The sequence below is a fragment of the Lissotriton helveticus genome, chromosome 9, assembly GCF_964261635.1.
Source record: "Lissotriton helveticus chromosome 9, aLisHel1.1, whole genome shotgun sequence".
Taxonomy (NCBI): domain Eukaryota; kingdom Metazoa; phylum Chordata; class Amphibia; order Caudata; family Salamandridae; genus Lissotriton; species Lissotriton helveticus.
Window position 1 is genome coordinate 1254142958 of NC_136070.1, and position 27111 is coordinate 1254170068.

The 27111-nt window shown below is 49.5% G+C and overlaps 1 protein-coding gene across 1 annotated transcript in view; it reads left to right on the forward strand.

Annotated features, from left to right (window-relative positions):
• Positions 1-27111, forward strand: part of LOC144783414 (E3 ubiquitin-protein ligase rnf213-alpha-like) — a 2376820-nt gene that overhangs the window by 820265 nt on the left and 1529444 nt on the right. Inside the window, exon 16 of the mRNA XM_078662402.1 lies at positions 5597-5700. Coding sequence (XP_078518528.1) covers positions 5597-5700 — 104 coding nt within the window. The remainder of the gene's footprint in view (positions 1-5596; positions 5701-27111) is intronic.

The following is a 27111-nucleotide window of genomic DNA, read 5'->3' on the forward strand; positions in this document are numbered from 1 at the left end:
TGCTTGGTTGTGGCCCTAGATCCCTGGATGTTGTGGGGTTTTTCCGCACAGTTTGTTTCCTCTGTGGTGGTTGACCTTTTCCTTCCATGTTGTCCTGTTGGATTTCCTGTCTGATGCATGGCTTGCGGCAGATACGCAGAGTTTTCCGCGTTTTCTGGGATGGCGGTTTCGCCTGGCGGGCTTTGTCTGTCACTTTCCTGCATTTCCATGTGTTGCTTCTTCTTTTGGGGTGCGTGCTGGCCCTTGTTCGGCCTGTACTTCACTGTTCCTTCTCATGGGTTGTGTGGAGTTTGGCTGTTTACGGGCCTTCCTTCCTGTCTTGGCTTGATGGGTTGAGTCTTCTCCTCGGCTGACGTGGGACTGGCGTCTTGGTCCACTATCTGTTTTTCTGTGGCTCCTTGGCCTTTTGGCTCCCTCTACTGACAGTCTGTGTGGTGGTTCTCTGTCTTCCTCTCGGCCCTTTCGTGGTCGGGTGGGGGGGGGGGGGGGGGGGGGGAGGCTGTATTCCGTTTGATTCCCGGCATCTGTTGCGCCTACAGCTGCCCCTGGGTGTTGGTCGTCCGGGGCTTTGGGTATTGTTGTGCCCTGGGAGGAGGGGTCTCTGTGACCTGGTGGTTGCGGTTGCGTCTCTTTTTCTTTGGGTCTGTGTCCCACTCCTGGTGTTCATCTGGCAGTGGGTTCCCTGTCTCCGTTGCTGTTTTTGTTACGGTTTTGGGGGCTCGGACCCATTGTTCCTGGCTTGTTGGTCCGGTCTGCTTTCCGACTGGTGGGTCCTGTCGGTCTTCGCTCTTGGTTTCCGGATTCCTTTCCGGGCTGTCCCCCTTTTTGGGCTGTTTTCACGGTTGCTCCGTTGTCCTTTGACCAGTGTTGCATTTACCTTCTTCTTTGGGCGTCGGTCTGTTTTTGTCTCTGGGCGCTGTTGTGCTGGTTCCGGTGGCGGAGCGGGGCTAAGGTTCCTCTTCCTCTTTGTTCCTGGTCCTGGCGCCCGTTGGTTCTTTTCTGCACGGTTCTGTGTCCCGGGGCTTTATACCATTTGGTGCAGCTGGTCGATTGTTCCCCTTGCGGTCTGTCATTCCCCTCTTCCTGGTGGGTGTTTTTTTGGCTTCCCTGGATTTGGGTGTTGTCTGTTTTTCACGTTCCCTCCGTACGGCTGGTCCGCGGTTCCTGCAGTTTGCTGTGGATGGGTTCCTTTCTCTGTTTCGGGTGATGCCTTTTGGCCTCTCTCCTGCTCCCCAGGTTTTCTCCGCGGTGCTTTTTTGCTGGTTGGCGGTTCCGCCCTGCTTGCACTTGTTCTTCTATGTTATGCAGGGTCAGGACTGGCCCATACCTGGGTGGGTGACCACCTGGGGGTGCTGTTGGCTTTTCCCTATGTGGCTTTAGTCCGGTTTCTGCTTCCACCCTCCTTGTGGCTATTCTGGCGATGGTGGCGTTGTGGCCTTGCTCCGGTTTCTGGGGTTCGTTTTGGTTCTGGTCATTTTTCTTCTGGTTCCTGTTCTGGGCCTTCGGTTTCTCGGGCCTGTTCGTCACTTTGCAGGGGGCTGTTTTCACCCTCCGACTCGGTTCTCTTCCCTGTTGGCTCTTTTGTGGGTCCTGCTGGGTCGCCATCTTGCCAGGAGGTGGTGGCTGCCTCCACGGCTGTGGTTTCTTGGGTTTGCCTGTTCCTCCTGTCCTTGGGGTTTCTTCTGATTGGCTCCTTGGGTCCTTTTCCATGCAGGTTACATGGCTCTGGTTCCTCTCTCTCCTGTTCTGGTTCCTACTTTGGCCTGGTGGCTTTGCTCTCCCGACCTGGTGTTTGGGGTGCGTTTTCAGCTCCCTTCTCTCCTCCTGTTGTCCTTGGACGCCTGTCCTTGGGGTTGGGCGCCACGTTTGGGTCCTTGGTGACCACCGAGTTTTTTGATTCTTGCTGGCTTTCCTGTGGCTCTTTGCTGCTTGGGCCTTCTTGAGGGGACCAGTTGCATGTCTCTGTTCCTGCTGGCTTCCATGTGTTGTTCCCGCGACGCTATGGCTCATTGGTGTGTATTGTGCCTCTGGTGGCTCGGGCTCCCGCAGCTCTCTCTGGGCCGTGTTTCCTCTGTGGGCTTTGAGTTTGTGTTCAGGACCGTCTGCGTTTACGTTCGTAGACGCTGCTTGGGCCGTTTCCGCCTGTCCTCTGTTTTGTGCCCTCTGGTGCTCGCTTCGCGGCGCATTTTCTTTGTTTGGTTCGCTTTGGTGTGGATTTGCATGGCCCCTGCACATTTCCTTGGCCTTCGGGCTTTCTGTGTGCCTTCCCTTTTATTTTCTCCTCCTGCATAGTCGGGGGATTTAAAGGGGGGGGGGTGTAGGTGTCTGTATCGTTGGCCTCGCTGTCTTTGATTTCCGCTCCTGATGCTGCTGGCGGGGGTCGGGTTTGGCCGTACTTCATTGACTCAGGCCCCGCTTTTTGGTCCACAGCTGGTTTTTGCCCTGATGTCACTTGCTTCTGACGGCCTGGCTCTTGTGCGGCTGTGGTTGGCGTCTTTGGGCTGTTCCTCTGTGGTGGCTCGTGGCATTCCGTTGTCAGGTGGGCCTTCGACCCTTGGGTGCTTTGGTCGTATTTGGGGTTCTTTTTTCTCTTGGTGTTCTTCCCATTGGGTAGTTCCTGTGCTGGGGGATCCTACCTCTGTGTTGGATTTTCTCAGGACAATTTTTTTTTACAGGGCCTTTCCCCTTCCGCTTTGTCTTCTCAGTGGGCGGCGGTTCATGCTTGTCGGGGTCCTGGAGCCTCCTTGGTGGTTTATGCCCCTTTGATGAGTCGGTTTCTTCTAAGCTTTCGGCTTCGTCGGCCGGTCTCTCCTGTACTCGTGCCTTCTTGTGTTTTTGCCTGCTGTTTGGGGGGGGTCTGATGTTGCCCCCTTTTGAGCTCTTGCTGGTAGCTGACTTTTTCTAGTTGTCTGCTACGGTGGCTTTTTTGCTGGTCATCACCTCCGCTCGTCGGTTGGGTGTGTTGGGTGCTTTGGGTGCTTTGCTCGTTTCTTTTCCCTATTGGGAGTTCCTGACGGAGTGGGTTGGTTTGTGGCTTGTTTCTGCCTGTGGTTTCTTCCCGTTTCCTTTGGCAGCTGGAGGTGATTCTTCCTGATTTGCCTGCTGGGGGGTCCCTTGTTCCCCCTTCCTTGGTGGTTCGCTGGACTCTCCGGTTTTTCCCACCTTCGTTCCCTGGTGTTTTTCCGTTTTCTCCTGCCCTGTTTGTCTCCTGTGGAGGTGTGGCTTGGGGGATATGTAAATGTAAATGTAAATGTAAATGTGGGATACTTGTAAAGCGCACTGTTACTCTACCCGAGTGTCCTGGCGCTGTAGACCGCTGGGGAACCCGTCCTGGTTTTCCCTGTGAGATGGTCCCTTTCTGGGTATCTCCAGGGTGAAACCAGGCATCTCCTGCGTCTGTGGGGGGCCGTTGTAGAGATGAGGCAAGCTTAATGCCCAGAGTTACCGAGTGTGTTCCCTGGTTAGAATAGGCACTGAGGCGAGAATTATCGAGTCCGTTGACCCTGGTCCAAGACCCTGCCGCGTCGGGAATTGAACCCTGGTCCCGGGCTGTTCTCTGCTCACAGGTCTGCCGCCTCTAACCAGTGAGCCACACCTCTCCACTAATGATATGGGTTTCCGGTTCTGAAGTTGGTCGGTGGGTGCATTTGGCGGTCTGCCTGCCTTTTCGGTCCTTTGGGTCTGCCTCCTCCGTCTCTGGTGCTGGGTCGTTAGACACGTTCTGTGCCTGCTTCCTGGGCTGGGGCGGCAGGGGTTTTCTATCCGGGAGTTTTTTGGGCGGTCACCTGCTGTCCCGTCTCGTATTTGTGCTACCTTCTTGGCTTGTTGTTTTACATGCCTCTGCTGGCTGTTTTTCTGTTGGCGTCTTGGACGTTGCTGTTCATTGATCTTTACAGATTTGTGCTTTGCATGGATCCCTGGTGTCCTGCTTTTTTTGTTGGTTCTCTGCTTGTGAGTTCCTCACACTGTAAGGACTGGGACGAGGAGGACCCATGAGGGGGTAATGTTTTATTACTTATCGGTAATCTTCATTACCCCGATTAGGGTCCTCCCCGTCCCAGTCCTGTACCCTCCCGCTGTGTTTGTGTCGGAGTCTTGTTGATAACAGGCATGGCGGTAGGTGGGAGGGGCTTATGTAACCTTTGAATACTGGCGTTGTGATTGGCTGGGTGGAGGCAGGACTGCCTCACGTTGTAAGGACTGGGACGGGGAGGACCCTAATCGGGGTAATGAAGATTACCGGTAAGTAATAAGACATTATTTGCTAGTGTGTGTTTCGTCTCTGCCCACCCCCCAGCTTGTTTAAATTGTAGCCCCTGTTCGGGTGGGCTTTGGGAGGAAGTTTTAATAGATCTTCAGGGCCCGGATCTCAATTCTTCTGTGTTATCCTCCCGCTTCTAAAATTTATTGAATACCGGTGATTGTTTCTTTTTGTGCATTGCAAGAAGGGTTGTTCTTTCTTTTACTGGCCTTGTGAGCCTTACCCGTTTTCTTTTTTTGCTTTCGTGTGTCAGCTGTTCCGCCGTAGTCGTCGCCTCTGCTTCTGCCTTGCCTTCCTGTTTGGCTCTCCTAGGCTTGTCTTCAGTGCATTCTGTAGAGCTGCTCTTATTGATGGCCTGAACCGAAGATTGATGATGCTCAGTTTCTTCATCGTATGAACTAATGAAGTCAGTATTTTAGTGTGTTGTGGCCTCTTATTGATGTCGCAAGATCTCTCAATGCTGCTTTCTTGTAGTCTAAGCTCTAGTTGTACTCTGCTATAGTCTGTGAGCACTTTATCCTTCGTTGCCCACAACACTTTCGCTGGAAGGGGTGTCTCAACTGTGTGTGTTGCATTCGTGGATGAGTTTGCAGTGTTTTATTAACTTAATTAATACATCCGGGAGTGTGATTAATGTCTCAATTATGACATCACTCTGAGTGTTTGTTAGGCACTGGGAACATTAGATCTGCCAATAGACACCTAAAGCCATCTGTAGCCAAGGCCTAATAACTCCAAACTAACCTCTTCAGTCAGTACCTCGACCAGACACATGGTCCATATTTAAGACATCCCTCCTGTTAACCTCAGCCATCATTATTATATTCCTCTTATGTTCTTACAGGTAGATTCATCGAAGTCTGACTTTGTGGTAAATAGCGGCCAAGTATTGCGAATTCGCAATTTTTAAATGTTCCATGAATGGCATTTAAGGGATCTCTAATAGAGATTCCTTAAATGCTAATCCTCGCAAATTTGCGAATTCTTTATTAGCGATTTTTGCATTTGGGACGATGAATCCCAAATGCAAAAATTGCACTCGCAAAGAGCCATATTCTCAGAATCTGGCCCTTTTGCGAGTGCATTTCGCTTGATGAATCTGGCTGTTAGTCCTGTGTTTCACTTTCCTGCTATGTTTGTTCCACATAAATATGATTACATACATATTCTCTGCATCCAATTTGCTTGCTCCAAGGAGGAACAAAATAACTTGCTTTTTACTGCAGATTAATTTTAAAGATGCAAGGGTGTTTGTAAATGACAGAAAGATGGTTTTCAGGGGAAGTAAATTATCAACTTGAATTAATTTACTTTCTTTGCTCTCTTTTCACACAGCAACTCAAAAAGAATACAAATCATCTTGATCCAGTGAAAACCTTTCAGCATGTGACCGGAGTTTTGAAAATATGCAACAAAAATGCTGCTGCAGTCTATCTTGTGTGAGTAAACGAAACACGTTTTCATTTTTTCTGAAGTGTTTTGTTGACTTTTTCTTTCCATTGTGCTTATGGTGAGCTTTTACAAAGTGGGAGCAACCTTTTATGCGAAATGAAAATGTTATTTCAGAACAAAAATGAAGACATTTTATGTAACAGTGAATAGACATTTATCATTCGGACTTTTAAAATAAGCATTTGCCCTTTTCACATTACAGAGTCGTCAGCCGAAGAGCACAAAGTAAATTGTCGTAATGCTTATTTTCAGGTTTTCATAACACACCATCATAGATTGTAATCTAGGCTTTGACACATGACTAAGAAACATTTGGAACATTCATGTACCACCAATTTTGAGTTTAGCTGACAGGGTACTCTGCCACACACACAGTGAAGTAAACTGTCCACATTTCGTACCCTGACATCAGTGCCTTTATTCCATGCCTCTTAGCCACAGGGCTCAGAAATACATCCATTCTTTTGACAAACGTTTCCCCCAAAAATGTGGGTTTGGCGACAATTTCTGATTACAATATTGTGTAATAAAAGAAATAGGTACCTCCTAAAGAAGCTTGTAGGTCTGGAAGAAAGTGAAAAAACTAAGAAAAACTAGAATAACTCCCACAAGACATGTATTTCTTCTATATGGGCCCGCTAGGGCATCATGGGCTGATCAATAGTAGGATCTTTAAGTTCAAAACATTGTTTCACGAACGTTTACATATTTGTCATTTTATTGGATTATAAAAATAATTTCTTTTTTCAATAGTACACAATTACATGATTAAAAACGCTTTATGAAATCACATATACACCAAGATGTTAACATACAGTGCTTCTACATACTGACATATGAAATGAGAACAGAACAAATTGAAAAAACATATATCTATTGTTACAAAGCAACAAAACAGATTGATAAAACATATATCTATTATTACAAAAAAGTGTACCCCCTAAGATCAACCAGACTTAACCATTCTCACCTGATCCACACCAACGCACTATCACACTCTCATCACATACATGGCCTTCTGAACGTAATCGCATACATTGCTGGTTTCAAGGGTGACAATAAATCAAAAGAATTTCCGTTATAGTGTGAGTCGGGAAAACTAACACCAAGTCAACGCACGTTTCGATGGAAATGTATAATTTATATCCACCTTCTTCAGGATCACCCCTTTATTTTATTTCAGGTGAGTGGGGGGGGGTATTTAGCTCACTGCTCCCTGAGGCCGGCCTTATGGGGTTAGACTAGGTCCACCTCACAATCACGAATTCAATTTCCGTGTTTCCATGCAACAACGTCTAATAGTAGGTGCTGATGTCCAATATATGTGGACTGCAGAATATCTGTCTTCAAGGGGATATTGCCAAGATACCCAAATGCTCCAACTGATGGGTGTTTACTGGAAAATAATGTATTGCCACAAAGTTGTGTTCAATTCTGGTGCCGTGCCCTCTGGTGCTGTGTCCTTCATGAAAGAATATATCTTCCCCTTTGTTTTTATGGTCTCAGCCTAACACCGCCTTCAAGCGGCAAATAACATTGCCAGCCCATTACTGAACATGCATCTGGGGTTTAGGATTTGAACATGATACTTTTGCGATAAATGTGCTTTGATGCACACAAAGATCATACAAGCATTGGCATAGCCAATAGGTCTCGCCTTTGGGACCTTATAAGTATTTAGTTATGCAGCACAATATCCTTACTGCAACGACATTAACTGATGCATGGCTAAACACTTATAAGGTCCTAAAGGCGAGACCTATGGGCTATGCCAATGCTTGTTACAACCTGCATGCCAAAGAGGAGGAAAGTGAAGGAGCGAATACAAGAGAGAAAGAATGGAAGAAGCAATGGCAGATTGAACTCAAGTGGGGGAGTGAGTGAGAGAAGAGAGAACGATAGGAGAGAGAATGAAGGGGGAGAGAGAGAGAGAGAGAAAGAAGGGGGGAGAAAGAGAAGGAGAGAAAGGGAGGAGACAGAGAATTAAGGAGAGAGAGAGAAAGAATAGAGATAGAGAATTAGAGCGGGGCGAGAAAGAGAGAGGGAGAGACAGAGAGAGAGAGGGAGGGGGAGAGAGAGAGCGAGAGAGAGAAAGAGAGTGGGGGAGAGAGACATAGGGAAGAAGTAATGCAAAAAAAGTAATAGCCAATGGAATAAACTTGTGATAGTAATTTCCAAGAAACAATCCCAAATTAAATTTGGAAAATCCCTTAAAACCTGGCTATTTTTTTCTTCAGAATATTTTATGAATCTTCAGTAAATACAGTAAAAAGGAAACCCCTACAAAATAAACATAAGTAAAAATGCAGTCTGTTTGTTTTCCTATTTGCGTGTACCTTAAAGTAATCATAGTATGCGAGCAAACAGGGAAAGATCCGATACACAAGTGTAGGGGCATTTTGTTACAGCGATTTCTTGATTGTATGCCTTAGCAATTGTTAGAAATGGACAAGTAGGAACAAATGGAAAGTGGTGGGCATGGCTGACCAACGTGACTAAATACAACAAACCTCGGAGAGCAGCGCATGCCTGCTACCAGGCTCAACGTAAAAAAAAAGCAAAAATATTTGGATCATGGAGAGGAAACCCCAATCTAGTGTTCTTTTGATGCAGCCCCAATTGCCCAAGCAGTTCAGAAAAATGCGTGGGTGCTGTTCTTACTGTCAAGGCTATGTCGTTCCAAAGATTGGGGCTGGCAGCAATCAGTGGGTGGGAGCGAGTGTAGCGCAGGTCTAGCTTGCCAAATGATCTGTAGCGGATAATAAGTAGGATTAGGATATGTGACTGACCAACAGCAGGGGCATGCTTGAAGAGAACCAGAGACGAAATTACTGGACGAGCCGCAGGGACTCAAGTAGGTTGTAGCGGTGTCTAATGTAATCAGACCGAGGCGTCTTAGGGAAAGAATCCAAGTGTGGTGGCAAGCTGGGGAGGAGGCACAGCATTAATGAGGGTATGCGAGGCGCCGAGGATGGCTGCGTGAAGAAGCGCGGGGGACTTACTTAAAAGACCGCAGGGGGCCATGCACGAGGTGCTTCAGGTCCCATGTTGCATAAATCACCGGGGAGGACAGGCTCTTGACTGGCGTGTGTGTGTTACAATTTCTAAAAGAATGGAAGACGATTAGTGGTAGATGTGATGAGCGCAGCAGGGGATGCTGGGCTCAGCCGAAATTACTTATAGTAGCGCCGGGTTAGTGAGCGTGGTGCACCGGAGGGGTTCGGTGTCACCGAGGGAGAAATCCTCACAAACTCTTCTACAAGGGCGGAAGAGAAATAGGGAGGTGCGGGTGGAAGGCACATGAGTGAGTCGGGGCAGAGGCCGATGCACATGTGCAAGTTAGTATAGGGCATGGTGTGCACCTGGGCCAAGCTGCAAGGGCGCACAAGAGACACCATGTTGTGTAGTAGAAGGATGCCGTAGATAGAGGCATCTGAAGTCAAATAGACATGGAGAAAGGGCTGTCGTGAATAAGCAAGTTAATTAGAGGGGGCAAAATGCATTACATGGGGAGGGATGCAAAGTATACAACGGGCGATGCAAGATTGAAGAAGCAGAAACACGAGAGACGGCCTGCGGCCGTCAAAGTGAAGTGGACACGGCGGGCAGGGGAGGGGGCGGAGCGGGGAGAGCGGCATGAGGGTGTGAAGCAGCAGGGGCCTGAGACGAGGCCGCCTTGCCTTTGATGTGGTAATGCGAGGCAAGCGGCTGGTGGCATTGTGCACGCGCTTTCACGTGCACTGGAAGAAATCGCCTGATCGCCTGATCTCGGTAAGCTCTGTTTAAGCCGCAATAGATCGAGCTCCCGCTCTCAATGCGCATGCGCATTGAGATAGGTCGCTCGACCTAAAAAGTAAGGGATGCTGAGCTTTTTCTGTGCAAAGCCCAGTGAGAGGAGGGAAAGTTGCTATCGCCACGAGAGATATGTCACCACAAAAGTAAAGATCCTGCTGCAACCACACCAAGCATTTACAATGCAATGATCTCGTCTTTGTTAAAGTTAGAGCTATTGGCATTGCAAATGGATTTTTTTTAATTTTTTTTTTAACCATAAATAAATGGTATTGTCATTTACAATGGCAATAGGTGAGCATTAGAGTGTAGTAGAGAGTATTAGCAGACACAGAGCCCCACACACACAGAGCCCCACACACACACACACAGAGCCCAACACACACACACAGAGCCCCCCCACACACACACACAGAGCCCCCCCCCACACACACACACACACAGAGCCACACACACACACACAGAGCCACACACACACAGGATAGGATAGGATAGGATAAACATTTATAAAGCGCGCGAATGCCATGGCTTTTTGGCGCTAATGTAAGCACGAGGGTGTCACACAAATGTCAGACTACGCCTGCAGAAACAGGAGAGTTTTTATGATCTTCATGAAAATTCGATGGTTAGGCTGCAGACGTGTGGCAGATGGCAAATTATTCCATAGCTTCGTAGCACAATGGGAGAATGCCTTAACCCCCCCCCCCCCCCCATCTGGCGCTTCTGATTTTATCTAGCTGCATAAGGCAGGCATTGCTCGATCTTAACATCCTACCTGGGGTGTAGGGCCAGAATAGTCTCTGCATATCCTTGGCCCCTCCTCCATAAATCACCTTATGAACCGTGCATAAGGCCTTAAACTCCACCCTTTGCTGAATGGGGAATGGAGAGCTCTGATACCCTTAGACGTGGAACAGCCTCTGGGGATATTCAACAGCAGCCTGGCTGCCGCATTTTGCTGGGACTGTAGCTTATTATTCTGGGCTTTATCCATTCCCAGAAGCAGCGCATTGCAATAATCTAATTTAGACAGCAGCAGGCCTACTACCACTGTCTTTTGCAAAGCCTGGCCAATAAACTGGAAGATTTTTCTCAGCTTCTTTATGACGAAATAGCAGGAAGATGTAATACTATTTACCTGCGCAGAAAACTTGAGCTGGCTATCAAAGATCATCGTGTGTAACAAAAGGAGGGAACCAAGAACGGACAATGTATAATGGGGTCCAGTGTACGTGTCCGATAGATTAGCTACAAAGTAATGTACAAAGTTCCCCAGACAGGGTAGAGGGAAGGTAGAGTATGTCGATATGCAGTGTGTACAGAGAGAAAGAAAGAAAAGCCAAAGAGGGGGGGATTCCCCTAGTTGGGACTAAAACCCTCACACACCTAGCAAGCTAGATGTCATGCTTCATCATATGGGTTTGCTCCTCGCTGAACTGGCGCTGCAATGTTCAGCGGGCACCCTCAAGGGGGCTCTTTAACGGAGATCTTTAATCCCTGCCATATGGTGCATGCGGGTGTGCGGGGAAGAAAAGGGTGTAGTCGTAAAAGGTGTGGTGAGATTAAAAAAGGTGGGTCAGTCCACAAGGAAATTTATTGGAGTGGCTGGCGCCCTTAGTAAAAAGAGTGGGAGGGGAGATAGTTGCTACTAGTAATGTTAGGCAAGATATCTGCAACCCCCTGGTGTGGTCAACATGTTTCATGCCTACGCGGCATTTCATCAGGACCCTAGTGGGACGTACTACACAGTGAAAAATAATAATATAAATGGTGTAAAGGTTAAAAATTCTTAAGTCATACAACCTTATGCCATGAGGTCATAAAGGGGCAGGCAAGAGTATCCTGCTTGGTATGAGTGACCTAGAGAGACAAAACATAACAAAACAATGTGAAAGTTTATCTATTTGTCTGTCAGACTCACACAACACACATAGAAAGGACATACTCGTATTTACAGAAAGGGGAGACCAAAAGGTTAAAAGAACTGCATTGACATTCAAGCCGTGTCTAGATAGTGGGGCGCACAGCCATATGTCATGCCCAGAGAGGTTTACTGGTGAGAGGCTAAGGAACACTAAAATCAATAGTGAGGGGGGGCACAATGTAAAAGATCTTACCCTAAGGGAGATCGTGAGATGCCCCGCAGACTGCTCCAGTGGGACCTGCACGTGAAGGTCAGGAACCTGGGAAGGGAGCAAGACAGTGTTGAAAATACACCGTCACCTACATTAACCCATAATGGATCATGGGTGTAGAGACTCGTGGGGAGGAACAGGCTCATGCGGAGGAAATCCACCCGAACGGCCAAAGATTTATCTCCTGGAGCCTAAACCGGTCAGAGGAGCCGGCGAGGCACCCTAGCGGCCCAGAATGGCGCGCGGACCATGAACCAGCGAAAAGCGACCCCGCAGACCCAACGGGCGCAAAGGTCAGCGATCACTGAGACAATGGGCCACACCACCGTCGAGGCCACCGGGGACCACGCCATGCTCATGTGTAGGTAGGACGCATAAGGTAAACCTGGGCGCGTAGGTAACAATCCCGAGGCATGCGCAGTACCACCTACGGTCAAAAGAAGCAGAACACTCTGAATTAGACAGTCGAGCCACTTACCCGGATAGCGTGCGGTCGGAGCCGCTAACACCTACCCCCACCGTCTGGTCAGGACAGAGCAGCTGGTCAACAACATGGTATCACTGAGCGGTATTAGTAGCCCAACTCTCGCCGAGTCCGCGTTGGGGGTGGGGCCTCAGCAGGGGATTGCGCATGCGTCGCAGAGTGGATCCCCCTCCATAGCTAGGCGACTTTTCTGAAGGTCATCATAGATAAGATGCACTTTATTTTGGAAATGTGTAGCCAGGTTATTGCACATCTCCTGATCGGGATGGAATCTCTCCTCTTGCTCGGGTTTAGATAGCAAGGTAATCACTTTTAACAATTCTTTAGTGGAGCTGCTAGCATTCTCGATTTTCTGAGTATAGAACACCTGTTTTGCCCTCACAATAACCTCTTTATACTATGTAAGGGCCAGATTGTAAATCATTTTGCTAGCCTTGCTATAGTCTTGTTTCCCGGAACGTTCAGCTCTCCTACAGCTGGCTTTCAGCCCCTTCAGCTCTGTGTTATACCATGGTGCAGAGGGCTTAAGCCTCTTAGCCGTCACCATTTTCTCTGGGGCCACAGTATTGGCTGCTACCTGAAGCCTTTAATTAAAAGCTCCTACTGCACTGTCATTGGACAGACCTGTCCAACTAGGCGGCTGTCCCAGTGCCGAATCTAAATCCTCTTGCAGGACCTTGTTCCAACATCTTACTTTTATTTTCGCTCCACCACTCTGCACAGCGCGCCCTTGCCAGGAGATTTTAGACTCAAAATATACTGCTCTATGATCCGACCATGGAAGGGTAATCACTTTGGTCACCTTTATATCATCATTATTACAAAAAATGCCGTCGTGAGTGTGACCCGCCTGGATGAGTTGGTTCCACGACCAATTGCTTAAGACCAAAGGCTGCCATGTTCTCTAATAGCCTGCCAGTGTCAGTGTTGCTACCTATTTCGAGATAATAATTAAAATCCCCAAGGATAAGCAAAGCATCTGAATCCATACAGGATTCCAAGTACGTCATTAGGGCTTGTGAAAAAACACCTGTTGCAGAGGCGCAACTAGAGCCAAATTTCGGAGGGGCTGAGAAAAAATTTCGGGGGGGGGGGCTGAACCTTTAATCAGTAGGCAGAGTGGAGCTGCAGGGGCTCTTAGAAGGGATCAAACAACTGCAAGGCCTAATTAACACTCAAATGGTCTTTTAAAGACCTGTGAAACGTTCGAGTGCGGCTCTGTGTGTGCCCGGGATCTGTCTCATCCCTGGCTGCCACACACGATGGGGGGGCTGAAGCCCGGTGAGTTCAATGGGTGTTGCGCGCCTGCCTGTTGCCCACCATTATGGAAAAATGCAGTGCGTCTGCTGGTAAGTCCATCACAGCTTCTATATGCAATTTTAAAAAGTCACAGCCAATAATCGCCACCCCCCCCCCTCTCTATTGACTTCTCTGTCCTGAGACGTCACCACATATCCCTGAGGAAGCGCAATATTCCAGTCTGGGTCCGAATCCTGGTCTGTCCAGGTTTCCGTCAAAAAGAGGATATCCGGCTTAGTGTTTGTAATCAGGACTTCGACTTGATATTTATGTTTCCCCAATGATCTTATATTTATCAGTACACATCGGAATTGCTGAATAGAAGCTTGCCCATATTTTCCAAGTGTCTCAGGGTATAACCTATTGACTGCGGTTGCCTCAATATTATGGCATTTACAAGCGCCCCACCGTGCTCCCTCCCCCTGCTTATGGGCACAAACCAGTCTGTTGGCTCTATCCACGCATCCAGGATTAAGCCGATATGTGCACCTGCTACAGCCAGACTCTATCATGTCCCTTTCCGAAAGGCAGATATCAAATGGCTTACACTCGCAATTATCAAAGCCCAGTAACTGTGACTTACTATATGAAATTCCCTGAAAACAGCCAGGGGTTCTGGCGCACGGTGCGGGTCTGGCGTGGACGGGCGCAGACGTCCTTGCCTTTGGCGTGCCTTCAGCTTGCCTTTGGCGCGCCCGCTGCGCGGTCGCCCCATCGAGCCCTTTATACTGGCTGTCAAACAACTAGAACGCCAACCCAGGTGCAGTGCGGTCCCGTTCTACTTCCGTATCCCGCCAGGTTCGAGCGGCTAGCTCAGCGAGAGCAGCAAAAACAATGCAGTGAGTGCCAGAATAGTTAAATTCAATTGCGCACAATATTTAAAAACGAAGTGCCCCACAAACTTAAAAACAGAATTCCAGTAAAAATGAGAGACTGGCCATATAATTACGGTGAGGACCCCCGTCAGTACAAGTATTGCCTTCTCATAAGCAAAACAGCCCTCTGGCTTACAGCCTGCGCAGTCGCCCCATCGAGCCCTTTATACTGGCTGTCAAACAACTAGCACGCCAACCCAGGTGCAGTGTGGTCCCGTTCTACTTCCGGGTCCCGCCAGGGTCGGAGCCGCTAGCTCAGCGAGAGCAGCAAAAAACAATGTGGTGAGTGCCAAAATAGTTAAATTCAATTGCGCACAATATTTAAAAGCGAAGTGCCCCCCAAACTTAAAAACAGAATTCCTGGGGGGGCGTGGCTAGCGGCCGAGAGCAATGGCCGCAGTCTAAGTGTGCTCCGATCGACCTGTGGCTTCAACTGAAGACACAGCCCACGGATCCGGGTAAATGTGGGCGGAGACGGCGCGCCGTGCTGCCCGGCACCCCTAGAGAGCTCCCGTGAGGGGTTTGCGGGCCGTGACTCCCGAGAGACGGGGGTTGGATTCCCGGAGAGCCCTGAGGCCGGACCCCGCAAAATGGCGGCGCAGGAGTAAGACGGCGGACGGAGGTGCGGCCGGCGCCATACGAGACCACCCATCGTTTCGCCCGACTGCCTGCTCCCGTTGGCTCGGCTCACCGACTGCGGAGAGGTGGTATTGCGGAGGGGCGGTGATCGGATCCCGAGTTGTGCTGCGGAGTGGCGTGGAGGTGTGGAGGGGCCGGCCCCGGGGAACGCCGTGGATTTAGGCCCCGGCTTCAGGGCCTGTTACCGGTAGACATTGGGTGCAACGTTGTGAGTGCCTGGGGCCGGGGTGTTGCAGGCCCTACCTCCCTGCCCCCGCAGACAATCGTCCACTACCTGTCTGCGCTGAGGAGAGGGGGGGTGCTCCGAGGGAGAACGGGAGAGCCCTGAGTCTGGATCCCAGTAAGCTGCGGTGCCGGAGTGGGCAGTGACCAGAGGTGCGGCAGGTGCCGCACGGGACCACCTCTTCTCTCGCGTCTGGCTGCTCTTGTCGGCCTGGCTCACCGTGTGTGGAGGGGCGACTCCGAGGAGCGGCGAGGGACAGATCACGCACTAAATTGTGGAGCTACTCGGAGTTACGGTGAGGAAGGCCCCGGAGACCGTTGTGTATTTGGGCCCTGGAGTTGGGGCCTGTCGCTGGCAGACATTGAAAGGAGCGCTGTTAGTACTCAGGGCTGGAGTGCTGCGGGTCCCCCCCATCCCGCTGACTGCTGATCCTTTCCTGCCCATGCTGCGGGAGGTGGAGGTGAGCCGTGGAGAAATTGGGGGCGCAGCCGCCCCCCCCCCTCCACTACGAACACTATAGCCGCCTGGCTGCAAGATAAAGGTGGCAGTGCTGACCAGGCCTTGTTTCTGGCCTGATGGTGATTGGTACCTCGTTGCAGGAATCCCTGGAATGTGCCTGAAATAGTGGAGGAGCAGACCTGAGGACGCTTAGTGGCAGACGCCTTGGTATGGATATGCCCTCCTTCCCCCTCTCCCTGTGATCCGGTGAAGCCATCGACAACCTGTTGTTGCCGCGTGCCATCACCGGGGGGCTGCCTCAAACTACCAAGATGGGTGACCTATCTGCTCTGTGAAGCAGCGTTGAGAGGGACTGTGGGCACTCTCCATGTTTGTGGCAAGGACTGGAGACACGCTTATGGGGCGGAAGAGCCAAGTCATAGAAGCAAGGGGTTATTTGATGTTCGTGCACTCCTCCCAAAACCCTCCCCCTGCACAACGGAACTGTCTATTGAGGAGAATTATTTGCCTTTCCTTCCTCGGATGGGAGCGCTTTCTGGGGACGCTTTCCTAGGTTTCAGCCAATGACATTGTATTGACCGGTCGCTGGAATATGCTGGACGGCCTGATCTGAAGCGCCAGTGTGGATAGATAACGACTTCAGCCGCCGGATATTATTGGCGCACCCCCAGACACTGCTGGCTACTGGAGAGCGCAATTGGGCTCTAGAACGCCACGAACAGCCAGAGTGCATGCTATTGATCCTGAAGATCTGTAGAATATCATAGCAGGCTGAAGTTATTACTGGTGCGCGTGTTCCTGGCTAACCTTCTATGCAACCGAGGAAGATGGCTACGGGGGGCAGAGGTTCCAAGAGCGCCCCTCAGGCACAGTTGGCCAAATTCGCCTGGACCAAGGGAGGTGACAAAGGAGACTCGCCGAGAATGAACAAAGGCACTGCTGAGGCGTCGCCCTCCCCGACCAAGGAGCCCACGCTTCCCGACGTAATGGCGGCCCTAAGAGGCATGCGCACGTCAGTGGACTCTGTCACAACTGAGGTCTCCTTGCGCAGATTTCAAACAAATGAATGAAAAAGTAAAGGAACTAAAGGTGGTAACAGTGGCACTACATGAGGATACTTCTGAACTGCAACGAAAAGTGTCTGACTTGGAAAAGAAACAGACTCGCATGGCACAGCAGCTGGATGACTATGAAGGGAGGGCCCGTCGGAATAACATACGAATCTTCGGAGTTCCGGAAAAAAACTGAAGGGTCCTCGGCGGACCTCTTTGTGGAGGAGCTGATCACAAAACATTTAAAACCGAAGGCTCTCTCCACTTATTTCTCCATTGAACGAGTCCATAGAGTGCCGGGCTCCGCCTAGACCCCTGATTGCAAGAGTTTTTAATTTTCGAGATAGGAACAACATCTTACAGGCATCCAGAGCGGGTCCCCGCTGAAGATCGACAACTACAAGGTCACTTTCTTTCCTGACTTTACGGCACGGGTCCAGGCCCAGAGGCGCAGCTTCCAGGCCGTGAAACAGGAACTCCCCAGCAGGGAAATCAAATATGCTATGCTCTTCCCGGCCAAATTAAGAGTGGAATGGGACGGTAAACCATGGTTTTTTGACTCTCCAGAAGCAACTTCGGAATGGCTGGAGGGGTGGACAAAGGTCGGCGACGCGAGAGGTATCCGCCACAACAAGGCGGACCTGAGAGGAGGTGGGGAGCCTGGAGACTCTGTAACTGAGACTGCGATGGAGGCCAATGGACTGGACGAGCAGGAATGAGTGACATTTGACATCACCCAGAGGGTCGACTCATGGTGCCACTCGCAAGTAACGGGCGGGGGAGGTGTTGGAGGGCCGGGCATGGCCTGATGGGGGGGCATAGTTTTCGGGGTGCCGGAACCCAGTGTTCCAGTTATGTAACGGGTCAGATTTGCGGTTTTTTATTTAGACATGTTATGATATTTTCTAAGGGCTGTGTCTTAAAATACTAAAAGCTCTTTTATTGAAGTCATTGTGAGTGCCACGGGTCGGGTGGGAACATTTCGCCTCTGCGTGTTTAGCACGGGTAGGGAACGTACAGGCACTCTGCCATGTTGGGGGGTGGGCAGTTTGAGGTCCACAGGCAGGTGAGCAGGGTGGGGGGTGGAGGGGAGTTGGAAGGGGGTTTTTGAGGCAAAGCAACGTAGTGTTATCGACTGCTGCGATACTGTGCGAATTCAGATTACAGTGTCAGAGAGGGGGGAAGGGCTAGTCACAATTTGTTCTGGGTTTCAGTTATGGGCTGCATTTCAGGGTTCTAGGTATGCAGATGCGAGATACAGTGATGGGCTTCCGAGGATGTTTTGAAAGTGATGGCAGACGAAGACTTGGGTGACAAGATAACAGACGTTAGTGCCCCGGTCATGGCCCCGGTGTCCCCATTAACCTTGGTTACTTGGAATGTGCGCGGTTTGGGGGATAAAATCAAGAGAGTGTTGGTGTTGCAATATGTACGCAGGGCAGCCCCGGCATTGGTATTGCTCCAGGAGACGCATTTGGTGGGGTTGACATGTAAGGCTTTGGACCGGTGGGGATATGCGATGGCAGTGCATTCTGAATTTTATACTGGCTCCAGGGGGGTGGGTATTCTGGTACGTAAGCGCTTTCCTGTGATAGTACAGCAGGTATGGAAAGATACGCAAGGACAGTTTGCAGCTATTTCCTGCTTGTGGGAGGGGAAGAGGTTCAATGTGGTGTCAGTTTACATTCCACCTGCCCTTCATGCAGTCGCTTTTCCCGCCCTCGGTGCTTTTCTGCTGACGCTGCCAGAGGGTGAGCTCATACTAGGTGGTGATTTTAATGCGGTTCTTAACGATGTACTTGACCGTCATCCCGGCAGGATGTCAGGGTCGAATAAGTCGCGACTGGCTGGCTATGTGGAGGCCCTTGGTCTTACGGATGGGTGGAGGTTTAAACATCCCGGGGATCAAGGCTATACCTTCTACTCGGGGGTCCACAATAGTCTCTCACGTATTGATTATTTTTTTGTCTCTGCAGATAGCCTGCCCCATTTAACCGAGGCAACGATAGGCCCGAGAGGTATCTCAGATCACTCCCCGGTCTCCATGGTATATTCCTCTTATGTGAAAGCCCGGAGGCGCATTTTCCCGATTTCACCTCACCATTTGCAAATTCCACAAATTAGAAAAGAACTGGTCAAGGTTACGAAATGTTATTTCCGAGAAAATACAGATTCTGTCGACTTGCCAGGGGTCCTGTGGGAGTCATATAATACGGTGCTAAAGGGCCATGCGATAGCTTCCATAACGGGTCATAAACAAACTGTACAAGAGGACCACCGGGTACTCGAGTACGACTTGGATGTCCTACAATCCAGACATGATCTTGATCCTACTGAGGAGGCCGCGCGTCAGTTGCACCTCAAACAGGCTGAATTTACTGAATACCAGCGGATACAGGTCAGACAGCGGCTTATGCGCATGCAGCACACTATATACGAGGTTGGCGATAAGGCAGGGAGACTTTTGGCATGGCTGGAAAAGAAAGACAAGGCGCAGAGGATGATAGCGCAGCTCCGCGACGCCGACGGTGAGGTAGTCACCACCCCCACGGACATAGTAGACACTTTAGCCAATTATTATGAGGCGGTTTACACCCCCACCTCCCGCATGTCATCTGAAGAGGCGCAGACTTATATTAAAGATATACGAATGCCCTCCCTCTCAGACTCTGACGACGAGCTGTTGGAGTCGGACTTAACGACGGATGAGGTCTTGGGTGCAATCCATTCTTTGCAGTCAGGTAAGGCCCTAGGGCCGAACGGAGTTCCCATAGAACTCTACAAGCGCGCCTCTGATCTCATGGCTCCGCACCTGCTGCGAATGTTTGAGGACAGCTTTGCTAAGGGGGAATTGCCCAGAGATCAGCGGACGGCTACGATAATAGCCATACCAAAACATGGTAAGCCTCCGGACGAATGTACATCGTACCGTCCGATTTCATTGTTAAATGCGGAGGCGAAAATACTGGCCAAAATGATAGCCGCACGATTGACCTCGCACTTAGAGACGCTTATCCACCCGGATCAATCCGGGTTTATGCCGAACGGGAACACTGCTCTTAATTTAAGACGGGTCCACGCAGTATTGGCGCAGATCCCATAACCCAGTGGTTCACAAACTTTTTCGACCTGCGGCTCCCTTGACCAAATTTGCAGTTGGCCATGGCTCCCCATCATGTCACCTTTTTTTAACCGGTGGGGGATGTAAGCCCGACCTCAGAAGTACTTTCAGTTTTCTTCCTGAAATTAATTGGGATGAAGGTGATAAGTATTCCAGATAAGTGAAGTACAAAGAACAAGGTGATGGTTGGAATGCTTGAATTAATCTCAACCACTGGCAATTACTCAGGCCACATCCCAATCCATCGTTTTTTTGACCACCATGCCACCTCAGTAATAACTGAAGTAAGCACTGTCATGCAAAGTGCTGCTGCCAGTGAAGAAGCAAACCGTGGGCATGTGCAGCAAGGCCAGCGATTGCCAAAGCCAAGTTTTGCAGCCCAATTTTAAAGCTCTGAAACTCAGAGCTGTCAGAGCCAAGCAGCCACCTAATTATCACTGCTGCTTCCTCTATAATGGCCCATGAATTAAAATGCGGGCTGCAACACTTGTTTTTTTTTGCACTTCCTGGCCTCCCTGTACAGGCACTGCCCCACTGCCCACCCTAATCCTCTCAGACTCAGAGTCACCTATTAACTCTCGCTTGCCATGAGTTGTGAGATGACACTCATATTGTAACAAAGAAACTACAAGCCCTAGAATGCACTAGTAAACACTAAAATAGAGCCAAAGAGCAGCTATAGGCGTGCCTGTTCTTTGCATTAAAGGAAGCGTGCATTGTTGCAAACCTTGCTGTATCTGTATATGGTCAGTTAATGACGCTTTGTTAAACTTTCAATTATGAAAAAGCTAAAGCGTCTTCTATTCCGTCATCCTTTTCTTTTCTCCACCTCTTGTTGCTGCCTTTCCTCTTCATACATTCTATTTCGCCCCTCTCTCTGCCGTTATGTCCTGCTTTCCTGCTCTTCCCCTTTGATTCTTTCACACATTGTTTTATCCCCAGGTATTCCTTCTTCCACCTGCAGCTTGTCCTTGTTTTCTGAGACTGAAAGTCTTGGTGTCACTTTTAGTTTCTGCATTTCTCTCATCACTCTGCCGCACTAATCTTCCCAGATATAAAACATAGGTGGCCCAGTCTGGGGTGATTTAACAGTGTGCAATCCATGAATTCCAGGTACTTCTCTGTTTATATTTCCTAAGTGAAAATGTGAGCAGAAACACACTTTGTTTGATTTTTTTTAACTCCACAATCAGTAAAGATGCTAATTGTGCAGCAATAATTAACCCAAATTAAAGCAGAAATAACCACATCAGACCGCTCAGAATGAGCTCCAAAATCTTTATCCCGAGTTCAAGGGAAGCTTTTCTGAATCGGACAAAAGTGTCTTGTCACTCGAAATATAATGAGGGAAGAAGGAGGAACTGCTTTCACTGAGCCTGAGGAAGAAACTGGTTATTTACTACATTTGTCCTGCCTGGCCTTGGCTGAGGGTCAGACTAAGGGTGGAAAATTAATCCAGGCTGCAAGGTGGCCTAGTTCCACAGCGAGTTTGCCCACTGGAATTTCAACCTAATAAATTCCGGCACAATGTTTCTTCACAGAACAATGTGCAGGAACAGCAGCCAACATAAACACACTGGCTTGGGGGTCACAAGTTTTTTCATGTCCCCCTTCTGTGTAGTTATCCTTAAAGCAGGAAGTATTCTAGTGTGCAAACAACCTACTTGTAAGTTAGGAAAAGGGTCTTCAGAGGCACAGCTGAACTCGAGCTCGACAGTCTGTTGGCTGCTGCATATGCGGAGGCTACGAGAAAACACATCCTACGCGTGTAAATCGGACGTGCCCGTTTGGGCGAAATTATAATTCCGGATTAGAAAGGTAGCATTTGTAACTCCCCCGTGTGATGAGCTGCAGCTGAGTGTAATTTAAATGAGCTTCACTGCTGCCTTCAGGCTGAGATTAAGTTAATTGTTCACAATCTCACCACTACATAATTAGAAGCTCAAGCTTCCTGAGCACACGCTATCTTTCCCAAATTGTGCGCGGCGCCCCTGGCTACTCCTAACGGCGCACCAGGGTGCCGTGGCGCACAGTTTGGGAACCACAGCCCTAACCTCTCGGAACCGGCGGTGATCCTTTCATTAGATGTACAAATGGCCTTCGACATGGTCGAATGGCCAGATCTTTTTGCGGTGTTACGGCATCTAGGCTTTGGCCCCAAGTTTTGTGCTTGGGTGAAGTTATTATATACAAGACCCCTCGCACATGTTGTAGCCAATGGCCATATCTCCAGGGACTTCGGACTCAGCCGTGGCACACGTCAGGGATGCCCCTTGTCACCCCTACTTTTCGCACTGATCTTGAAGCCGCTGGCAGCGTGGATACGGTAGGACCCCATGATAAAGGGTCTCAGCTGGACCGAGTCCTGGGAGGACCGCATATCATTATATGCTGATGATATCCTTCTTTACTTGACTCTTCCTAGGCGGTCAATCATAGTTCTTCTCAACATCTGTGAGATTTTCGGGCGAGCCTCGGGATACACAATCAACTGGTCCAAGTCGGTATTGTTTGTCCTTAAAGGGCCCCCACCGCGGCTCCCGGTTGACTGCCCACTGGTGATCACTGATGGACCTTTTAAATATTTTGGGGTGTGGGTAACACCTAATCAAGAGGTATTTTTTCACCGCAATTTATCGCCTCCGCTTCGGCGATTCCGCACGGATGTGAGACATTGGCACACCCTACCATTGACTCTCTTAGGAAAAGCGGCGTTATTCAAAATGATGACCTTACCACGATGATGACCTTACCACGACTACTGTATATCCTTGAAAATACTCCGTTTCTTGTGCCTCCAAAATATTTTGCATCCATAAACGCACTGGTCTCCGGTCTCCTTTGGGGGGATAAACCGGCGCGCATTTCCTGGCAAAAGTTGGTTTGGGGATGGTTTGATGGCGGCATAGCACTTCCGGATATCCAATTGTACTATTAGGCAGCCCAACTAAAGACCATAAACCACTGGCTCCACGCTCCACAGACTGAGCCAGCGTACAAGGCGGACAGATACGACCTAGGGGGCGGAGGAGTGATGGACACGCTCTATGACCCCAAGGGTGCGGCGGCCCTGCTGGGCCCTACGGCGCATACAGGGAGGTTATGGTATCTGGCCTCTACTCGCCTTAAATGTAAAGACAAGATCACGCAGATGACGCCGCTTTGGACGTTGCAATGCCTCGGCAGGCTCTGTAATAGTAAGGGATTTGAGGCCTGGGATCGGATAGACATATCGACGGTTGGAGACCTCTGTAGGCGGGGTGCCATCCTCACCTTTGACCAGCTAGCGGACCAATTTGACTTGGTACAAACGGAACGTTTCCGTTACTTGCAGATTAGCCATGCCCTCAAATCAGTGATTCCACTTGATGAAGAGCTGCCTGAATCCACTCCTTTAGAAGATAGATTGCTTACGGAAGATATGCTAAAAAAGGCGACCTCGCTGGTCTACCGTAAGCTGGTCAACAATATGCCTGACCCTACTGTGAGACTCAGAGCGGCCTGGACTGCGGAGGCAGGCGAATTTGACGAGTCAGACTGGCAGGCCACGCTCTCCTCTCCTCGGGAGGTTGCTGTGCCGTCACGGCTCGGATTGATACAATTGAAAATTTTACATCGAGTCAACTATACTAGGGTCACACTACACAGGATAGGGAGAATTGCACGTCAGTATTGTTTGAGAAGCTGTGGAGACGAAGGGACCTTCTACCATACCATTTGGGACTGCCCCTTGATTGTCTGTTTCTGGTCCAAGGTTATGCGGACTATATCACAAGTTGTTAAGATCTCACTGATCCCCGAACCGCGTTGCTGTTTGCTGAACATTTGGGAGCCTAATGATATTAGTCACCCCCTACAAGACTGGGCCACGCTTGGCATTATGTATGCTAAACAAAACGTGGCTAGGGCCTGGGGGTCTCCCTCGGTGCCGGCGCTCAGTGACTGGTGTACTGATCTGGACTCAGCGATGGTTGCCGAAAAGGCGGTATATCTGAATCGGAAATGTCCGCAAAAATGGGACAAGATTTGGGGAGCTTGGAATGAATATAGAGGGTGCATTTGTGAACCGCCTCAGATGGCTAGTGATACTGATTCGGAATAAAGGGAGGAAGGGATGGGAAATTCGGGAAGCGGGGTGGAAATAATAAAATGCTGCCATGAATGTATTGAAGTTACCTCTTTGAAATGCTCTGCTGTATCTACTTTGATTCGCCTTTTTAACCTTGTCCTATTGATGTATGCACTGAAAGCCTTGGAAATGCCCATTGTTTACTTATATAACAATAAAATTGTTTCTAAAAAAAAAAAAAATTCCAGTAAAAATGAGATCCTGCCATATAATTACGGTGAGGACCCCCGTCAGTACAAGTATTGCCACACACACACACACAGAGACCTACACACAGAGAGCCACACACACACACACAGAGAGCCACACACACACACACACAGAGCGCTACACACACACACACGCACACAGAGCCACACACACACACAGAGCCACACACACACACACACACACACACACACACACAGAGCCAAACACACACACACACACACACACACAGACACACACAGACACACACACACAGCAACACACACACACACACAGAGAGCCACACACACACACACAGAGAGCCACACACACACACAGAGAGCCACACACACACACAGAGAGCCACACACACACAGAGCCACACACACAGAGCCACACAAACACACAGAGAGCCACATACACACACAGAGAGCCACACATACACACAGAGAGCCACACACACACACACACACAGAGCCACACCCACACAGAGACACACACACACACACACACACACACAGAGCCACACACACGGAGAGCCACACACACACACACACACAGAGCCACACACACACAGCCACACACACACCCACACACACGCACACACACACAGAGCCACACACACACACACACACACACAGAGCCACACGCGCAGAGCCACCCACACACAGAGACACACACACAGAGCCACACACACACACAGAGCCACACACACACCCAGAGCCACACACACACAGAGCCACACACACACAGAGAGCCACACACACACAGAGAGCCACCCACACACAGAGAGCCACCCACACACAGAGAGACAAACACACACACACAGAGAGCCAAACACACACACAGAACCACACACACACAGAGAGCCACACACACACACAGAGAGCCACACACACACACAGAGCCACACACACACACACACACACAGAGCCACACACACACGCACACAGAGCCACACACACACAGAGCCACACACACACACAGAGCCACACATACACACACACACACACACAGAACCACACACAGAGCCACACACACACACCCAACCACACACACACACCCAACCACACACACACACAGAGCCACACACACAGAGCCATGCACACAGTGCCACACACACACACACAGAGCCACACTCACACACAGAGCCACACATACACACACACGGAGCCACACACACACACACAGAGCCACACTCACACACAGAGCCACACATACACACACACGGAGCCACACACACAGAGCCACACACACACACACACACACACACAGACACACACAGACACACACACACAGCAACACACACACACACACACAGAGAGCCACACACACACACAGAGAGCCACACACACACACACACACACACACACACACACAGAGCCAAACACACACACACACACACACACAGACACACACAGACACACACACACAGCAACACACACACACACACACAGAGCCACACACACACACAGAGAGCCACACACACACACAGCCACACACAGAGCCACATACAGAGCCACACACACTCAGAGCCACACACACACACACAAAGCCACACACACACACACAAAGCCACACACACACACAGAGCCACATACACACAGCCACACACACACACACACACACACAACCACACACACACACAGAGCCACACACACACACACAGAGCCACACACACACAGAGCCACACACACACAGAGCCACAGAGACACAGGTCAGCCGGTGCACTGGCGTCCATGCCCTAGGCACCCACTACCCCTCACCACTCGTCCACCTCACCCCAGTAACGCCCCAGGGAACAGAGGCAATAAAAACTATCACAAGCAGGGAACAGAAGCAAGAAAAGCGAGCACAAGCAGGGAACAAAGGCACTAAAAACGATCACAAGCAGAGAATAGAGGCACTAAAAACGATCACAACTAGGGAACAGTCAAATCTCGCCTGTTCTCAAAAACACCACAGCTGATCCCAATGATCCTAACAACCTTCGACCAATCTCTAACCTTCCATTCCTATCCAAAGCCCTTGAAAAATGTGTCCTATTACAACTTGAGAACCATATTGTATCCTTCAACCTCCTTGATATCTTCCAGTCTGGCTTTAGAAAGGGATGCAGTACAGAAACGGCTATGCATAACATCATTGATGACATTCATCGTTCCCTTGACAAAGGAGAATCCTCAGTTCTAATCCTTCTAGACCTCTCAGCTGCATTTGATACCGTCCACCACCCCACCCTTCTCAGCACTCTCAAAGATCGATTTGGTTTGGAAGGCACCGTTTACAAATGGTTCTCCTCATTCCTACAAAATAGATCTCAACAAATCAAGCTTAACCATTTCCTCTCTAAACCTCAACCTGTCTCACTCGGCGTCCCTCAAGGATCCATCCTCTCCCCTACCCTATTCAATCTGTTCATGGAACCACTCACCCTCATCCTCAAACATTCCAATATCAACTACCACCTCTATGCTGACGACACCCAATTATACTACAAGATCAAATCTCAAAAAGACATCCTCCACCTCAATGAGACCCTGAAAACAATTCAAACCTGGTTCCATCTTAACCATCTCAAACTGAACCCCAAGAAAACAGAAATCATAATCTTCTCCCTCAAAAATAATTCTCTTCCCATTCAACTTTGGTTAAATGACATCAAAGCTCTAAACTGCCCTGTCTCCACCTCTAACTCTATCAAATCCCTAGGCATCAGGATTGACCAAAATCTTAATCTCATCCCTCATATTAAAAATGCATCCAAAAGCGCTCTTTTCACCCTTCTCCACCTCAAGAAACTTAAACCTTTCATTCCTGCAGATGATTTCAAACTTGTTGTCCAATCGCTGGTCCTCTCCAGGATTGACTATGGCAACGCCACTTTGGCTGGCACCCCTAAAATCCATCTTGCTCCAATTAAATATATCCTCAGCCTTGCTGCTAGACTCATCTCTGATTGTAGAAAATTTGATCACATCTCCCCGTCCTCAAAAACCTCAAG